This window comes from Erinaceus europaeus, chromosome 3, assembly GCF_950295315.1.
Source record: "Erinaceus europaeus chromosome 3, mEriEur2.1, whole genome shotgun sequence".
Taxonomy (NCBI): domain Eukaryota; kingdom Metazoa; phylum Chordata; class Mammalia; order Eulipotyphla; family Erinaceidae; genus Erinaceus; species Erinaceus europaeus.
In genome coordinates, this window is record NC_080164.1 from 158,048,130 (window position 1) to 158,068,855 (window position 20,726).

The following is a 20,726-nucleotide window of genomic DNA, read 5'->3' on the forward strand; positions in this document are numbered from 1 at the left end:
GGGTACTGTACAGCAAACCATAACAAAGGGACTTTTCAAAGTTAACCCAATTAACAAATAATGTGATGATAATATTAACTATTGATTGTCTTTTTGAACCCTAAGACAGCAGGAACCTCACATCTTCACTATAGAGCCCCTACTTCCCCCAGTCCTGGAACCCTTGGATAGGGCCCACTTTCCCGTATACATCTCCCAATCCAAACCAAATAATATTGCATCCGCCGATCACAACCTAACCAAAGCAACGATTGCCATCTCAACATGCTTCACCTCAGACTGTATCCAGAGACTTCACGTGTGGAATGACAACCCTTCAGCTTCATTACTCGGGTGAGATCTTTCCTTTAATAGTACACTCTAATTTCACCTCAGGTAGTTCACTTTCTAACAAAGTCCCATAACCTAGATATACACCAGTTTCTGTGAGAGAGAGCTTATGTGCACACGTATCCATAAACTACTGCAAAATATATACCTGAAAGCAGAAGTACACTAGAGTTTGCAGTGAGTACCTCCCTAACACTTCCTCTCCACTATTCCAAGCTTGGGATCCATGATTGCTCAACAAATTGTTTGGCTTCATATGTTAACTCTCTTTTCAATCACCAGGTCCCAGATGCCACCAGGATGCTGGCTAGGCTTCCCTGGATTGAAGACCCCACCAATGTGTCCTGGAGCTCAGCTTCCCCAGAGTCACACCCTACTAGGGAAAGAGAGAGGCAGACTGGGGCTATGGACCGACCAGTCAACGCCCATGTTCAGCGGGGAAGCAACTACAGAAGCCAGACCTTCTACCTTCTGCAACCTTCAACGACCCTGGGTCCATGCTCCCAGAGGGATAGAGAATGGGAAAGCTACCATGGGAGGGAGTGGGTTATGGGGATTGGGTGGTGGGAATTGTGTGGAGTTGTACCCCTCCTACCTTATGCTTTTGTTCACTAATCCTTTCTTAAATAAAAAATTAAAAAAAAAAAAAAGAATAGCATAATGTCTCCAAAGAAATGAAAAAATAATCGATGTAAGTCTAGAATATTGTGCCAAATGAGGTAGTTGGCCTCCAAAGATGCACACAGTGGCCTTTCAGTACACTGGACAGCACTCTCCCACAGTGAACCAGAACCAAGGATGTGGCTCACTTTAATTGATGCAGTGTTGCAGAAGTGATGATCAGATAACTCCAGGATGAGAGAAATAGGAAAACGTGGCAGAGTTTGCTTAAGTACTTTTGGAAGCCCTGATCCTCTCTGTAAATAGTCCAGCTCTACTTCTGGAAATACTACATTAGAGAAGAGTCAAATGGAGAGAAAGAGACCTGGGGATTAAATAGAAAGAAAATGAGCCAGGCATCTCTGCGTATCAGCTGGATCCAGTACTCCAGTTACCACTACTAAGGCAAAGGATCCAGATATATCAATAAAGCCGGACATCCCAGTCCCAGAAACCATCTTACTGCAATTCATAACAGACCCCAAGCAATAGCAACAAAACTGCCAGTCAGCTGAGGTGTCAAATAGCTTTGTCATCAAATATGAATGAACATACCAATGCTAGGTCTGAATTACAAATAATTCATCTTTATTACATCAAGTCTATTCAAGGACTTAAGGATACTATGACATTAGAAAAAATATAAATTTAACAGCATGAGCCAAGAAAAGGCAAATCATGATGTCTCAATAGATACAGAGAAGAACATATTTTTTAAATTAAAGCAATCATGGTCAAAAAATTGTTTTTTTCATTAGGAATGGGAGAAAGATTCACTCACTTGATTAAAAAAAATCTTTAAAATCTTCCAGCAATTATCCTACCAGAAAGTGAGCATTAGAAGTATTTTTACAGGGAGTCAGGCTGTAGCGCAGCGGGTTAAGCGCAGGTGGCGCAAAGCACAAGGACCGGCATAAGGATCCGGGTTCGAGCCCCGGCTTCCCACCTGCAGGGGAGTTGCTTCACAGGCGGTGAAGCAGGTCTGCAGGTGTCTATCTTTCTCTCCTCCTCTCTGTCTTCCCCTCCTCTCTCCATTTCTCTCTGTCCTATCCAACAATGACAACAACAATAATAACTACAACAATAAAAAAAAACAAGGGCAACAAAGGGAATAAATAAATAAAATAAATATTAAAAATAGAAGTATTTTTACAGTAAAAACAAGACAAAATAGTCATTACAAACAGTACTATGAATAAAACATGAACTGTCCCTCCCAGTCATCATATTCTGAATTTGTATTTCCTATATATTCTTGTGTGTATTTACTATAACTTGAAAAGCAAGAACATAAAACCTTTTTTAAAAAAATTTATTATCTTTATTTATTGTCTAAAGACAGCTGAAAATCAAGAGATAAGGAGGTGATAGCGAGGGACAGAGACACCTGCAGCTTTACCACTCGCAAAGCTTTCCCCCTGTAATAATTCTCACTCTGAGTGAAAAAAAATAGTCCAGAATATATGTACACAATGGAACACTACTCAGCAGTTAAAAATGATGAATTCATTTCCTTTGCCTGATCTTGAATGAAACTTGTAGTCATCATGTTAAGTGAGATAAGAGAAAACAACAAATACCACATGATTTCACTTATAAGTGGAACTTACATAAGAACAGGAAGGGAAAATACAAAGTGAAACTTGAACTGGTTAGGGTATAGTGCATGAAAGCAAAGGACTCTGGGAAGGTGGGGGAGGGAGAGGGTAAAGAAAACCTTGGGATCCTGTTGCATAACGATCAAGAAAAGAAACTAAGTTGTGGATGAGAGTGTTCTGCAGAGAACTTTCACAGGGAGAGGATAGCTTGTACTCACGTGTCAATGACTACACTATAGACCATTAATCCTCCTAATAAAAACAATTAAACAGAGAAAAGAAAAAGTGATTCAAAGTAGTAAAACTGCGTTCTCAAGACTCCCAGCACCATATACAAACAAGTATTTAATTCATCTAATGTGTTTTTGAACATCAACTATGTTATACTGTATAGAATGATATAAGTAAAAAATGAAATATATCAATATTATGTTGATGTAAATTGTCACAAGAGGGGTCGGGTGGTAGCGCATCGGGTTAAGCACAAGTGGCAAAGTGCAAGGACCAGCGTTAAGGATCCAGGTTCGGGATCCCTGTTCGAGCTCCCGGTTCCACACCTGCAGGGGGGTCGCTTCGCAGGCGGTGAAGCATGTCTGCAGGTGTCTATTCTCTCTCTTTCTCTTTCTGCCTCCCCTCCTCTCTCGATTTCTCTCTGTTCTATCCAACAACAACGGCAGCAATGACAAGAATAATAACAACGACAACAAGGGCAACAAAATGGGAAAAAATGGTCTCCAGGATCAGTGGATTCATAATGCAGGCACCGAGCCCCAGCAATAACCCTGGAGGCAAAAATAAATAAATAAATAAATAAATAAATAAATAAATAAATAAATAAATAAATAAATCATCACAGAGATGTGCCAACTATCCTTTCAGGAAATCTTAGAACATCGTGGCAGATAAAGTGTTGAACTTCTATGAGAATTTTACTAAGAAAAAGAGTCTCCTGATAGATTTCTATGCTAAGGCAAATGAGCAGAGTAGAAGTAAAAGTGAAACTGGAACACTGGCCAATTGAATTAATGAAGAATGTCACATGCTTAGACACACTTACACACACACACACACACACACACACACACGAGCACTAGAAGAATTCAGAAGCTGAAAAGAAAATCCCCTATGTCTGGAAACAAATAAGCAAAAGGAAATTTCAAAAAGCTTTAATTCCCAGGATAGTAAAATTATCTTAGTAGTATGGCACAGGACTTGCATGCATGAGGTCACAGATTCTCTTTATCTCACGTAAAAATGCAGATTAATAAATGTAGCCTTCTATTAAAGAAATATTTAGAGCAAGTGAGAGAGCTCACCACATATGGTGTGTGCCTTACCATGTATATGACTCAGTGGCTCAGGGTAGAGTTCCCGCACTACTTAGGAGGCATTAAAGCACTGCAGGAAATTCCAGTTTCCTCTCTCTCTCTCTCTCTCTCTCTCTCTCTCCCTCATTGAAAAGACACCCAGGGTATGATGAATCATATTTGTGCAAGACTCCAGCTTTGAGAAGAATGACAGGGGGTGGGGAAATAAAGAAGAGGAAGGAGAAGAAGGAGGAAGAGGAGGAGAAAAGAGGGAGGGAGAGTGAGAAGGAAGGAAGGAAGGAAGGAAGGAAGGAAGGAAGGAAGGAAGGGAGGAAGGAAGGAAAGAAGGAAACTGTTGACTCCCAAACCTCATAGAACACACATGTTGCCATGCACTAGAACCCACATTTAAGTCCATGGTGCCAACCTGCAGGAGGGAAGCTTCATGACCCATGGAGTAATGCTGCAACTCTCTCTCTCTCTTCCTCTCTCCCTCCCTCTCCTCCCTCCCTCTCCCTCTCCTTCTCCCTCTCTCTCTCTTTCTCTACTTCTTTCCCTCTGCCCTTCCTCCATATTTCTCTGTATCAGAAAAAGGAAAAGAGTCATCAAAGTAGAACTAAGTCATATAACTGGAATTCCCACAAAATAATCTTTGGCATGATGGGGGAAAACCAAAAGTCATCAAAATCTCCTTGAACATTGGCTCATGACAGCAACAAGCATACAAAAGCTGCTGTGGGTAGCAGGAAGGGGAAGAAGAATTGATGTGATCAAAAAGTACAATCAATACTTGGAAGTGAATTTTTAAGAGTGAGATCCTTGGAACAAAATCCCTTATGAAGGGCACGCGTTAGATTATACTTTGTTAATAGATATTGTAGTAAACATCAGGCTAGAAGATAGGAGTAAAACAAAAATGAGTATGTCTACAGTGATACAAATGGAATAAAAGAAGAAATAGAAAGATAAAGACAGCTGCTTTGTGGAAAAGGTGTTTTGTTGGTATGCTTCTAAATTCTGCTTCTAAGATCCCTTCTGTTTCATTGGTTTAATCCCCTCTGCTTAACACTGTATTCTATTTACATAACCACTGTTAACTAAGCACCGCCCTGCCTCCAGGGCATTGGTTTAATCCTCACTGTTTTGCACGCTTTTTCCTTCTCCCCACCCCCTATCCTACTTACATCCTCTTCGGACCTGACTCTTCCGCCTCAGGATATATAAGGACAGGATTGTGATTAGAGATAGCTTAGATTGCACTGTGTTCCACATGAATAAAGACTGAACTGCGTACCACTCAGCCATGAGTCCCTGGTCAGCTCTCTCTCCCGCCCACGAAGCTAGCCCAGCAATGTTTAAATGTTGCTATAGTATTTTAGAAATGAGAATTATGAGAGGAATTAATAGTTAAAATAATAGAATCACTGATAAATGATTAATATAAGGAAACCATCCCTAATGCATTATGTAAGTTTGTTTTTTTTAAGTCAGTCATGCAAAACTTGCACTGAGTCACATCCCCAACCCCCTATTCTACCTTTTCTTTTTTAATATATGGTTTTTATTTATCCATTTTTTAATGAGTGATGCTGGGGACTGAACCTGGGACTTCAGAGTGTTAGGCATGATTGTCTTTTACATAACCATTATATTATGTCCACAGTCTTCTAGGTTTTTGTTTAAAAGAAAAAAAAACACCTTCAGAACCAAAAGGGGGGGCACTTTTATCTTTTCCACTAGGAAAATAAATATCAAATTAAAGGATAGGAATTAAGGCATGGAATACTATTATTCAGTATATCCATGTATTAACCTTTTATTCCTTTACTTGTTTTTGCTGTGAATTGCTCTAAACATGCTATAAAAAGTGTTTGGGGAGTATTTTGAAAATGACTTCTAAATATTTTCATTTCTGATTTCACTACTAGTGGCAAGCCAATATGTATATTTGTCTTATGGTTTATAAACATTTAAAAAAAAAAAACGGAATCTACCTATTTGGCAAATATGAACTCTAATTTATTTTTTTTCTGGAAAGAGCCAAGGTTGTTTTGTTCTCACATTAGCAAATTATGCTTAAATATAGAAACTAAAAGCATCATACCACATCTTTGCAATTAACCATACCAGATGTTCTTTGAAAACAAGAATTAATTTTACATCATTCAGTTCAGTCTTACTACATAGCATACTTTGGGGCCTATTACAGCAAAAATGAGACAGAAATACATTTCATTTTTTGCATTAATATTTCTATATTAAACTACCAATAACATTTCAATATTTTTTCCCCTCCAGGGTTATTGCTGGGCTCAGTGCCTGCACCATGAATCCACCGCTCCTGGAGGCCATTTTTTCCCCCTTTTTGTTGCCCTTGTTGTAGCCTCACTGTGGTTATTATTATTGCCGTCGTTGATGTTGTTCGTTGTTCAGTAATTTTTTTAAATATAAGGCATTTGATGACATGTTTTCATCTTTTGTGTTTCTTTGTTTACTATCAAGTCAGTTAGCAATATTAACTCACCGGTTGAGGTATAAGGGTGTGATCCTGTTTGTTATGGCACTAGCTGTTTTTTTATGATCTACCTCAGCCCCAGGACTCCTTTTATCTGGGTGTGGAGAACATGGTAAGAAGATGGTGACCGGCCTCTGGAAAGGGTGTGTGGATGGGTGCTGAACATGAATCAGAGGGCTTGTGGCTGCTACCAAGTAGGTAGAGTCTTGCTGTGTGTTTAAATAGGCCACCAGAGTTGGGTCTACTGGCTGGACCTATAGAAGGAAATACATATACTTATTCTTATTTTTAATAGCAAAATATGTGAAGTATCAGTCCATGCTTAAAGACAAATTTCTGAACATTTAATTGAACATAATTTTATGTAGTTCTCTGTTCAGTGCTGGCTGGAATCTATAGAGAACACTGTATGGTTCCTTTTTTACAAAGCCTTTCTGAAATCAAAGTTCCCTACCCTATGGTATAAATAACTGAGAAACACTCTTAATTGCAGGAAACAAAATGACCTAGAAAACAAAATAGACATTTTACATAATTTCTAATTAGAACTATTGTTAGATCAAGTAATCTTTAGAAACTAGAAAAACAAGACTTATTATTATTTAAGTGTTTCCTCTCACATAACATTTGATAACAATAAAAATAGCAATCTGATTCCAAAACTTCAAAGGTTATGGAAAGTATTTGTAATAAATTAATAATAGTATGTTATCTTGCTAACTTTTACCTGGGCTCATTCCTCATGGTACCGACTGGGAAAAAGAGGAGAACAAGGTGAAGGAAAGTTGAGGCTAGAGAGAGAAAATACTTAAAAACTGACTTTTTTTTTTTTTTTTTTTTACCAGAACACTGATCAGCTCTGGTTTACGGTGGTGCAGGGGACTGAACCTGGAACTTTGAAGCCTCAGGCATGACAGTCTGTTTGCATAACCATTAAGCTATCTATCCCTGTCCCAAAACTGACTCTTTTCAAGTCTTCAATATGATAAATCATTATACTAATCTGACAAGATATTGTTTGCATATGTTGAACCCTTATTCCAAAAAGGTGTATTTTATTTTACTATTGCCACCAGTGTTATTATCGTTGGGACTTGGTGTCTGTGGGATGATTTTATTGCTTTTGACAGCCATGTTTCTTCCTTCCTTCCTTTCTTTCTTTCTTTCTTTCTTTCTTTCTTTCTTTCTTTATTTCTTTCTTTCTTTTTGTAAGAGACAGAAATTGAGAGAGAAGAAGGACATAGAAAGGGAGAGAGAAATAGAGACACCTGCAGCATTGCTTCACCGCTCTTGAAGTTTCCCCACTGTGGACTGGGGGTGGGGAGCCAGGGGTCCCTCTGTGCACTACCAAGTGCACCACCAACTAAACCCCCCAAAAGTTTGTTTTATTAGGAACTTCAACCAAATATTCCTAGTCAACAATATTTTTCTTGATTAACTTCTTTTTGCCATCTTGAAAGGTAAAGTTATGTCTTATAAAAATGTCTTATACCCTAGCATTAATACTGTTTTTGTCAATAAATGTAAACTAACAACACAAACCAAATAGTATGCCTTTCATGTGAAGCAAATATTTAATTTGGAATAAATTTTAATATGCTCCTAATCATCTCTTTATTGCTAATAATATGTTAGGTTATTAAATGTATAAAAGAATAATTCACTGACTTTTACATTAAGTATCTCAATCTTCTTCATTCTTCACAATTAGGTCTGATGATCTGTAGACTATAGGAGAAATAACTTAAGAGTTGTTAGGAGAGGGCAATGTCTTACTCTGTTAGAGAATACTCTAAAGACTACTAAGACCTTAGGGTATTCCCTTCATGCCAGTGTGGAATAGTGCTCTGGTGTCTCTCAATGTCTCTCCCCTCTCTCATTCCTTCTCACAGGAAATAATAACTCTTTTAAAAATTAGGAAAGGGTTGGGAAGACAGCATGATGGTTCTGCAAAAGACTTTCATGCCTGAGGCTCTGAAATCTCAGATTTAATCCTCAGCATCACCATAAACCAGGGATGCATTGGATCGACCTTCTCGCGGTGCATCCCATGAGTACCCATTCATTGGGGAAACTGATGATCCTTCCTAGTCGACTGAATCCACATGGATCCCAGTCACTTTCAAAGCCAGCAACAAGCAGCTCCTGACAGCTTTCAACCTGACGCTGTTGACTGGCTATGGAAGAAGGGCAAACGCTAGAAGTAGAAGAACCATAAACCAGAGCTGAGCAGTGTTCTGGTCTATCTTCATCTTTCTTTCTTTCTTTCTCCCTCTCTTTCTCTCTTTGTTTCTAAAAAAAAAAACCAAACAAACAAACAAACAAAAACACCTTACCAGTCTTCAGTACTTACCTTTAATTGCACAAGAACGGGTGAGCTGAAAACTCCTGGAGGGTAATTTAAGTATATTCTAGAATCCATGCTTGGTTTAAGAATAAGGCCTTTCTTTGTTATTGTGAATGACTCTTTCTTTAAACAAGACACCACAGAAAAGATACCTAACTTGTAAACTTTCACTTCAGCACAGGTGCCCTGTGTGGATTGAAGGACATTAATACAATGCTGTCAGACAATGCAAGCTGTACATTCCTCAAGGCTATAAAACTTTTATCAACCTGAGAATGAAACCAGGGTAATAGTACAAGTGTAATGCAAAAGCCATTCTTGCCTGAGGCTCCATGGTCCCAAATTCAATCCCCAGCACCACCATAAACCCAAGCCTAGTAATGCTCTGGTTCAAATAAATATAAATAAATAGGTAAAGAAAGCCCAGAGAAAGTCAGAGAATGAGTATATTAAAGCCAGATATATTGTCCTTTTACAAGATGAAGTAGAAGTAGATAGCTAAAAATTTCTCAAACTTGGAGTGCATGACATAAAATAAAAATAAACATAAAACATTTAAATTTTTACTTTAGTGGCAGGTGTGATGTGGAATTTATACTCTGTAATCGTATGATCTCACCACCTCATTTCCTACCATGAGGAGATGAGAAACTGTAAGCATGTGTTAACTACTGTGCTAACAACCAACAACTCTCCAATAAAATGAAATAAAGCTTCACAAGTCTTGTGAAAAGTAATCAGAAATAATTTTAAAAGCACATGTATGATAAAAGCACAGTCAGTGTTTTCACATATAGTGATTGCTTCTGGAACCTTTCTCTTTTTTAGCTACAATGAACTTTAAATATTGGTCTTTATCCAGAAGCTTCAACACTAACTTAGAGAATTCCAAGTTGTGAAATTTCCTCATTTGAACAATTCATGCATATGGTATGATCAGAAAATTATTTCTTCTAACAACTCAAAGTCTCTTAGTAAAATCATTATCTCTATTTTCTCCTGCAGGTAGTGGGAACAAATGACAACAAAAATACATTTGAGTTGTTTGTATATGGCATTTAAATCTGTACTGTGTGTATATGTATGGCATATTCAGGAATTTCAGTTACACCTAAAGGAACGGAGTGCAAATTATGTACCCATTAAAAAGTAAATAAATAAGGACAAGGAGATAGCGTATGGTTATGCAAGAAGACTCTCAAGACTCAGGAAGTCCCCAGCTCAGTTCCCCACAGCACCATAAAGCTGAGTGGTGCTCTGGAAAAAATTGAATGAATGAATGAATGAACACATGAATGAATAAATGAATGATAAAATGACTTGAAAAATATATATACTCATAATTGCTAAAGAGGAGGTAGATTTAAAAGTGATTAGATCTACTCATATTTCCCAGAACACCAGCCAGACTCCACCCAGGCATGAGTGAATAATCATGCACACACACACACAAACAGTTCAAGGACAATACAATGGAAAAATAACCTATCATTTAAAAGCTGACTAAGGGAAGGATTTCACAAGATCACTTTATGAATATGTGACTGGGAAAATGCAGGGCATGATAAATGTTGCTGTTTGGCTGGCGTGAAAATGGGGAGAGGTAAGAAAGGAAGAGCTTCTGGGAACTATGTTATTGCTATGCATTTAAAGCGCAGTTGGCAGATACTGGAGAACCGGAAAGATTTTTTTTTTAAGCAATGGAGTATCATGAACAGTACTCTGATGATGGTTTTTCTGACTCCCAATTTAGAAGTCTAAAATGTCATATGAACCAAATAAAATTTTGGAAGCAATCCAGAGTTTAAATTTTCTTGAGTTAAAAATAGGGATAACTACCATTATAATGCTATAAAGAGAGACAAAATACATACTACAATTTTTTCCAATAGAAAAAAAATTCCCAGTAGTTTTTCCTCATTTTTTCTTTGCCTTTGTGTATCCACTGACAAAACATCTCCTGTACTAACTTTGTGAAAAGCACTTGAATTATATGCTTTTACTCTTGTTAATGATAATCACACAGAATGCCCAAGATAAAAGCCACAGACAAAGATAGTGCTGACTATTTAATTTATTTATTTATTTACTTATTTATGAAAAAGAGAAAGGTAGAACCAGAGCATCATCTAGAGTATATTATGCCAGAGACTGAACACAGGGCCTCATGTTTAAGGGTCAAATGCTTGGTCCACTGAATCAGCTCCCAGGTCACCCTTGTTTTTTATTATACTTACAGGATTTCTAGACTAAATATAAAATGTATTAGTTGCATGAATTAGAGTAAATAATATGAACAGGCTAAACACACACATCAACCTCTATAGACTTGCCTATAAGTCAAAAATAACAGAAGTCATATAAAAATGAAATTTAAAGTAACTATTTTGCATGTAAGATATTTTTAACATTTATTTTCTGTATTCCATTTCAAATAATGGCAATGGACACTACTATTAGTTATTGTTATTAACAAACTACTTCCCTAATCTGTAAAGTAAACCTAATAATGAGTGTATATACAGGGGGAAAAAAACACTACATGTAAAATTTTGTAGTTGTTACAGTTTCAAGAAACCAGTAGGGTTTCACAACATACACAATTAAGGCCATATGATATTGAGTACTGTGTTTATTTTTCAAATGAAGAAATTAAGTCATAGCAAAGTTCTATAAGACACTCAGAACCACAGAGCAGGAAAGCATAATTGCCCAAGTACAAATGTAGGCCATCTTCTTTTATAACCTAAATCCTATCTATCACATGCACTCTTTTCTATGTATAGACTAAACACAAGTTATAGATATAATAAGCATACCAACAGAATATTATTTCTCATTTTTGAAATAAATTTTCAAGTCCACAAATAATGAAAATAAAACTACTATCAACAGGGGGTTTTAACATGCTTACATTTAGACAGAAGGCCATCTAACATTAGAAATGTTAGCTTCAACCTCATCTGTGGCATACAACTAACTAAGCCATGTAGTAGGTTTGGTTTCCAGATGAAAATGTAATACTTGCTGGGTCCTAGGCCCAACTACTTTTTTTTTTTTTTTTTTGGTCCAGGATTATTGCTGGCAAGTGGTGCCAGCACTGTGAATCCATTTCCTCTGGTGAATAACTTTTGTTGTTGTTGGGTCAGATAGAGAGCAATTGAGAGGGGAAGGGAAGATAGAGCATGGGAAAGAAAGATAGACACCTGCACACCTGCTTCACTGCTTGGGAAATGACCCCCCTGCAGGTGGAGAGCCAAGAGCTCCAATCAGGGACCCTGCGCAGGTCCTTGCACAGGTCCTTGTGCTTACACTCTGTGCACCCCCAACCCACAGGCCTAACTTTTTCATTTTCAATCTCAGACAATTATGTTTTCTCTTTGATCTTCTTAGATACTGCCCCATCCCCCCCCCAAAATAAATGTGTTAACATAAACCTATCAGCCATTCCATTTATAACCAATGGGGCAAGTATATTTGCACTAAAGTCTGGTAGACTGAATATTTAGGAAAGGAGTAAAACTGCAAATGTAAATGTAGTCAGCAAGTCACCAACCTTATAACTTCCTCTCATTCCTTCCAGTGAGTTGGGAGTTAGGTAGCTTGCTTGAAGGTTTACATCAGACACTTTCACCATAATGTCTCTGTAATTTCCCTTGTAGCGTGCAGTGAATGGAATAGCAATGCATATTGGAAATGGAATTTTCTTTTCCCTATGTGAACACTCAACCGTAATGACATTACTGACCAACTCTTCATCACCACTTACTATTAAAGAACTCATGTTATTGATTATCCGGCATTCTAGATGCTGTAGGACATAGGATTGTGCTGTAATATAGCAAGACACTTGAGTGTTATTATCATCATCCTGCACATCAAGATACCTGCAGAGGAATGAAAAGAATGTTATTTTCCTGATCATTAGATTTGTGTGTTGTATACCTCAGAGCACAAGCTCTTACTGCTTTTGATATAATTTTTACTTAAATGGTTGATCTAATTCACTCAATGAAATCTAAAGATTCTTGATAAACCAAGTACTACTACCTATACAATTTCCTAAATTTTGAAGAGAGGGGATAATCTATAAGGAGTATTGGAATTATACAAAAATTTAGATAAAATGATGATTTTTACTACTATTTTTTAGAAAACTGAGAAACTGGGGCCAGGTGGTGGCACACCTGGTTTAGCATACATGTTACAATGTTCAAGGACCTGAGTTCAAGCCCACAGCCCCCACCTGCACGGAGAAAGCTTTTGCAAGTGATGAAGCAGGGCTGCAGGTGTCTCTCTTTTTTCTTCTCTATCTCCCACTCCCTCTCGATTTCTGGCTGTCTCTGTCCAATAAAAGCAAATAAAGATAATAAATTGTATTATTTTTAATTAAAGTATTTTATTTATTTTGCCTTTTTGCCCTTGTTTTTTTATTGTTGTTGTAGTTATTATTTTTGTTGTTATTGATGTCATCATTGTTAGATAGGACTGAGAGAAATAGAGGAGGGGAAGACAGAGAGGGGGAGAGAAAGATAGACACCTGCAGACCTGCTTCACCGCTTGTGAAGCGACTCCCCTGTATGTGGGGAGCGGGGGCTCCAAGCAGGATCCTTCTGCCAGTCCTTGCGCTTTACACCACATGCGCTTAACCCACTGTGCTAACGCCCGACTCCCAAAGGTCATAATTTTTTAAAAAACTGAATAACATGCAAACTTGTGAATTAAGGTTAATTAGAAAGATGATAATTTCCAATCCTCAAATATTCAATCCCAGACCTTATTTAAGCCTACATTTTGTTCTTACTTTTGTGCTCTGACCTCTAAGATCTTCATCTTACAGATTTAAATTAAAATGCGAACGCACATCTGTCACAGCGATGGACCTTAAACATTAACAAGATGTATTAAAATAGTCGATATCTGAGTTCTTCCTATATGCCAATTTCCAGGTTTTAGGTGATTTTACTTATCCCTCCGAGTGATGAGATCAGGCAGGTGGAACTAGTTTGTCTTATGAATAAAGGAATGGAGATTTGGAAAGTTTAACTTGCTGAAGACCACACAATAATCTAACCTACCCATCTTGACACAAAAGTTCATAATTTTCAAATATAAAACCACACAAGTCATACATGTCTCCGAATAAAAACTATGGTTTCTTAATCCATTAAAAAAAAACCTGAAATAATACCCAATCTACAATATTGTGTAGATAAAATTAGACTGAATATTTAAATTTCTTTTAATAGTTGGCAAGTATAGAATGGATGCTGAATTAATATTAGAGTTCTACATTAGTTTGATGGTCTTGAGAACCAACCATGGTTCACCATTTAGAGCAAACACATTACCTTGTATATGGACTTGTGTTCGAGACCCCAGTCCTTACCTGTAGGGAGGAAGCTTCAGGAGCAGTAAAATAATGCTATACCCCTCTCTCTCTCTCTCTCTCTCTCTGCCTTTTTATCTTTCTCTGTCTCTCATTCTCTATCAAAAAATTACTATTATATATATATATTTTACCAGCAGGAACAGTGGAACTATGCAAGCACCAAGTCCCAACGGCAAAAACAAAACAAAACAAAACAAAACAAAAAACAACTATGAGCTTGAATTTCTCTTCTTGTTGCTCGCTCATGTCTACTAGTAAAACTATTACAGTGCAAGCAATGCAAATGTGAAATAAGAAAATTTATCTGGGCAGATGACCCTACCATATTTCCTGGAGTCTGCCTCCCCAGATCCCTGCTCCACTAGGGAAAGAGAGAGACAGGCTGGGAATATGGATCAACCTGCCAACACCCATATTCAGCAGGGAAACAATTACAGAAGCCAGACCTTCCACCTTCAATACCCCATAATGATCCTGGGTCCATACTTTGAGAGGGATAAAGAATAGGGAAGATGGGAGTCTGGCGGTAGTGCAGTGGGTTAAGCGCAGGTGGAGCCAAGCTCAAGGACTGGAGTAAGGATCCCGGTTAGAGCTCCCAGCTCCCCACCTGCAGGGGAGTTGCTTCACAGGCAGTGAAGCAGGTTTGCAGGTGTCTCTCTTTCTCTCCTCCTCTGTCTTCCCCTCCTCTCTCCATTTCTCTCTGTCCTATCCAACAACATCGATAATAACTACAACAATAAAACAAGGGCAACACTCCAATCACAGACAAAGAAATTGAAACCGTTATTAAGAATCTCTCTCGCCAACAAAAAAAGTCCTGGACCAGATGGCTTCACAAACGAATTCTACAAAACTTTCAGGAAACAGTTAATACCCATACTTCTTAAGCTATTCCATAGGATTGAAGAAACAGGAATACTCCCTTCCACCTTTTATGAAGCCAGCATCACCCTGATACCAAAAGCTGATAGGGACAGAACAAAAAAGGAAAACTACAGACCAGTGTCTCTGATGAACATAGATGCCAAAATATTGAACAAGATCTTGGCCAACCAGATACAGCAACACATCAGGAGGATTGTTCATCATGACCAAGTGGGATTCATCCCAGGAATGCAAGGCTGGTTCAGCATCCATAAGTCAATCAATGTCATTCACCACATCAATAAAAGCAAAGCCAAAAACCACATGATTATCTCAATAGATGCAGAGAAAGCCTTTGACAAAATCCAACACCCGTTCATGCTCAAAACTCTACAAAAAATGGGAATAGATGGGAAATTCCTCAAGATAGTGGAGTCTATATATAGCAAACCTACAGTCAACATCATACTCAATGGACAGAAGCTGAAAGCATTCCCCCTCAGATCGGGGACTAGACAGGGCTGTCCACTGTCACTGTTACTCTTCAACATAGTATTGGAAGTTACTGCCATAGCAATCAGGCAATAGAAAGAAATCAAAGGAATACAGATTGGAAAGGAAGAAGTCAAGCTCTCACTATTTGCAGATGATATGATAGTATACATAGAAAGACCTAAAGAATCCAGTAGAAAATTACTGGAAGTTATTAGGCAATATAGCAAGGTATCAGGCTACAAAATCAAAAATTAGTGGCATTTCTTTATGCAAACACTAAATTTGAAGAAGAAGACATCCAGAAATCACTCCCATTTACTGTCTCAGCAAAATCAATCAAATACCTAGGAATGAAGTTGACCAAAGAAGTGAAAGACTTGTATGCTGAAAACTATGAGTCGCTACTCAAGGAAATAGAAACTGATACCAAGAAATGGAAAGATATCCCATGCTCATGGATTGGAAGAATAAATATCATCAAAATGAATATTCTCCCCAGAGCCATATACAAATTTAATGCAATACCCATCAAAGTTCCACCAAGCTTCTTTAAGAGAATAGAACAAACACTACAATCATTTATCTGGAACCTGAAAACACCTAGAATTGCCAAAACCATCTTGAGGAAAAGAAACAGAAATGGAGGCATCACACTCCTAGACCTCAAACTATATTATAAAGCCATCATCATCAAAACAGCATGGTACTGGAACAAAAATAGGCACACAGACCAGTGGAACAGAATTGAAAGCCCAGAAGTAAATCCCAACACCTATGGGCATCTAATCTTTGATAAGGGGGCCCAAAGGATTAAATGGAATAAAGAGGCTCTCCTCAATAAATGGTGCTGGGAAAACTGGGTTGAAACATGCAGAAGAATGAAATTGAACCACTTTATCTCACCAGAAACAAAAATCAACTCCAAATGGATCAAAGACCTAGATGTCAGACCAGAAACAATCAAATACTTAGAGGAAAACATTGGTAAAACACTTTCCCACATACACCTCAAGGACATCTTTGATGAATCAAACCCAATTGCAAGGAAGACTAAAGCAGAAACAAAACAATGGGACTACATCAAATTGAAAAGCTTCTGCACATCCAAAGAAACTATTAAACAAACAGAGAGACCCCTCACAGAATGGGAGAAGATCTTCACATGCCAGACATCAGACAAGAAACTCATCACCAAAATATATAAAGAGCTCAGCAAACTTAGCACCAAAAAAGTAAATGACCCCATCCAAAAATGGGCAGAGGATATGAACAAAACATTCACCTCAGAGGAGATCCAAAAGGCTAACAAACATATGAAAAACTGCTCTAGGTCACTGATTGTCAGAGAAATGCAAATTAAGACAACACTAAGATACCACCTCACTCCTGTAAGAATGGCATACATCAAAAAGGACAGCAGCAACAAATGCTGGAGAGGCTGTGGGGACAGAGGAACCCTTTTACATTGCTGGTGGGAATGTAAATTGGTCCAACCTCTGTGGAGAGCAGTCTGGAAAACTCTCAGAAGGCTAGACATGGACTTTCCATATGATCCAGTAATTCCTCTCCTGGGGTTATACCCCAAGGACTCCATAACACCCAACCAAAAAGAGGTGTGTACTCCTATGTTCATAGCAGCACAATTCATAATAGCTAAAACCTGGAAGCAACCCAGGTGCCCAGCAACAGATGAGTGGCTGAGAAAGCTGTGGTATATATACACAATGGAATACTATGCAGCTATCAAAAACAATGAACCCACCTTCTCTGACCCATCTTGGACAGAGCTAGAAGGAATTATGTTAAGTGAACTAAGTCAGAAAGATAAAGATGAGTATGGGATGATCCCACTCATCAACAGAAGTTGACTAAGAAGATCTGAAAGGGAAACTAAAAGCAGGACTTGATCAAATTGTAAGTAGGGCACCAAAGTAAAAACCCAGTGGTGAGGGGTAGACATGCAGCTTCCTGGGCCAGTGGGGGGTGGGAGTGGGCAGGAGGGATGGGTCACAGTCTTTTGGTGGTGGGAATGCTGTTTATGTACACTCCTAGCAAAATTTAGACATATAAATCAGTAGTTAATTAATATGAGAGGGGGAAAATCAATTGTATGTCTCAAAGTTTCTCAAAACACAAACTAAATCTTTCTAATATATAGGCTGTGTATTTGATATGCGGACTCTCTCAAAAGCCTAGACCAAGTAGATTAGAAGCATCCAATAGCACAGCTATATACAAGATACTGGATACTGTAGAGCAAACCATAACAAAAGGACTTTTCAAAGTTAACCCAATTACCAAATAATGTGATGATAACATTAACTATTGATTGTCTTTTTGAACCCTAAGACAGCAGGAACCTCACATCTCCACTATAGAGCCCCTACTTCCCCCAGTCCTGGAACCCTTGGATAGGGCCCACTTTCCCATATACGTCTCCCAATCCAAACCAAATAATATTGCATCCGCTGATCACAACCTAACCAACGCAATGATTGCCACCTCAACATGCTTCACCTCAGACTGTGTCCAGAGACTTCACGTGTGGAATGACAACCCTTCAGCTTCATTACTCGGGTGAGACCTTTCCTTTTATAGTACACTCTAATTTCATCTCAGGTAGTTCACTTTCTAACAAAGTCCCATAACCTAGATATACACCAGCTTCTGTGAGAGAGAGCTTATGTTCACACGTATCCATAAACTACTGCAAAATATATACCTGAAAGCAGAAGTACACTAGAGTTTGCAGTGAGTACCTCCCTAACACTTCCTCTCCACTATTCCAAGCTTGGGATCCATGATTGCTCAACAAATTGTTTGGCTTCGTATGTTAACTCTCTTTTCAATCACCAGGTTCCAGATGCCACCAGGATGCTGGCCAGGCTTCCCTGGACTGAAGACCCCACCAATGTGTCCTGGAGCTCAGCTTCCCCAGAGACACACCTTACTAGGGAAAGAGAGAGGCAGACTGGGAGTATGGACCTACCAGTCAACGCCCATGTTCAGCGGGGAAGCAATTACAGAAGCCAGACCTTCTACCTTCTGCAACCCTCAACGACCCTGGGTCCATGCTCCCAGAGGGCTAGAGAATGGGAAAGCTATCATGGGAGGGGGTGGGTTATGGAGATTGGGTGGTAGGAATTGTGTAGAGTTGTACCCCTCCTACCTTATGTTTTTGTTCATTAATCCTTTCTTAAATAAAAAATTAAAAAAAAAACAAGGGCAACAAAAGGGAATAAATAAATATTAAAAAATTTAAAAAAAAAGAATAGGGAAGCTATCAAGGGAGGGGATTGATACAGAGTTCTGGGGGTGGGAATAGTGTAGAATTGTACTTCTCTTAACCTATAGTCTTGTCAATATTTCCATTTTATAAACAAAACATTTTTTAAAATTATATAGCAGGGGGGTGGTGGTGGTAGCACACCAGGTTAATCATACATAGTGCAAAGTCAAGGTCCTTCTCAAGGACCCTGGTTCAAGTCCCTAGCTCCCCACCTGCGGGGTGGTTGCTTCACAAGTGGCAAAGCAGGTCTGCAGGTGTCTGTCTTTCTCTCCCCCTCTCTATCTTCCCCTCCTCTCTCAATTTCTCTCTGTCCCATCCAACAACAACAGCAATGGAAAAAAGATGGCCACCAGGATCAGTGGATTCATAGTGCAGGCTCTGAGCCCCAGCAATAACCCTGGAGGCAAAAAAAAAAAAGTAAAAGAAAAGAAAATTTATATAGCATATTATATAAATGTCCAATTCCAGGTAATTAAATTGTATAATGACCTTTAATGCAGAAAATATTAGAAATATATTGAAATTATAGAGAGGGACATTTATTTTAATTTTATATTCTGTGCCTGTACGCTTAGAAGGAATAGAAAATCATCCAACATAGTGGTCTGGCAATGGTGATAATAGTGCTCTATAAAATGAAAATACATTATTTAGCAATGAATACAGAGGTCCAGTCTTGTATAGCCTCAAGAATGACTCCTCTGTGCTCTCTGGAAACCATCTCAATCTATTTTTTCTTCCATAGAACTGACAGATGAAGTAAGGTGAAGAGCCATGTGAATATTTCCATTTCCTCTAACTCTAGTCAAATAGATACATACAGTGCAGCCATTTAAATAATCACGTTGGTTTATTCTAGCTCGTTTCTGTGTTTATACACAGTAGACCAAGCACACTGGAAAAGGCAGGTTTTTGCATAGGAAGGGAGGAAGGAAGGAAGGAAATAAGGAAAGAAAAAAGGAGGAAAGGAAGAGAGGAAGAAAGAGAAAGAAAGGAAGGGAGGGAGAAAAGGAGGGAGGGAAAGAAAATAAGAAATAAAGGAGGAATTTTACATTCTAAACAATAACAACAGACTCTTAACTAGATGTTGTTTATGATACGCTTCTTTTATGTGGTGTGATGGCCTCCTAGCCTGAAGGATTTCAATGACTAATCATCTTCTTAAATGTGCAGACCATGCACAAGTGGTCTATGTGCCACAACCAGGAAATCACTAACAAGGAAACACCTAAAGGAGGTGTTGGAGGGAGTGTTCTAGCAATGACTCATTAGTCAAAGCTTTGAGTCATTTCTGGATGTGAAGATGGAAGGTATTAATGTTTTTCTCAGATGAAATGAGAACTACGTATTGATGAGTTTAGTAGTTATTTGAGAGGGGCTGTTTGTTTTTTTTTTCCTCCAATCTGTGGGTTGTTTGTTTCATGCTTTGAAGGGACTATTGTGACATCCAGGGAAACTGCTAAACTCTTGGAACTATAGAGCCATTACAAATAAACCAACACAAATTGTCATGTTATAATGTGATAACTACGGTTGAGATGAGCACACTGACTTGCCTGAGATCACTTTCGTTTGTGCTGTGTCCAGGAAATGGCATTGTACATCTGAAAGAGCCGCACACATTGTGGTAGAATAGGTGGCTCAAGAAGGCCAGGGTGATGGGTGAAGTGAGAAAAATGAAGGTGGCTGGAGTGAAATCAATAAGCTTTCAAAGCTTAGTGAATGTTTACGTCTGCAAAGTGGCATGTTGCTAGGGGCTTTGCATGATTTTCTCATTTAACTTTACTAAATAATTTGAGGAGGTTTTTCTGTCTACAAATGAGAAAATGGGACTAATATTTGAAGCAAGTTACCAAGGGTCACAGAGATAATCAGGATATAAATTTCAGGTTTGCCTGACTTTAAAAGCCAGTGAGTTTTGTTTCAGTA

General features: G+C 38.4%; 1 protein-coding gene across 1 annotated transcript in view; it reads right to left on the minus strand.

The window, feature by feature from the left end:
- DTHD1 (death domain containing 1) overlaps positions 1–20,726 on the minus strand; it is a 79,830-nt gene that overhangs the window by 53,714 nt on the left and 5,390 nt on the right. The window contains exons 3-5 of the mRNA XM_007522807.3: positions 12,314–12,644; positions 8,764–8,943; positions 6,420–6,664 (exon numbers count right to left, since the gene is read on the minus strand). Coding sequence (XP_007522869.2) covers positions 6,420–6,664; positions 8,764–8,943; positions 12,314–12,644 — 756 coding nt within the window. The remainder of the gene's footprint in view (positions 1–6,419; positions 6,665–8,763; positions 8,944–12,313; positions 12,645–20,726) is intronic.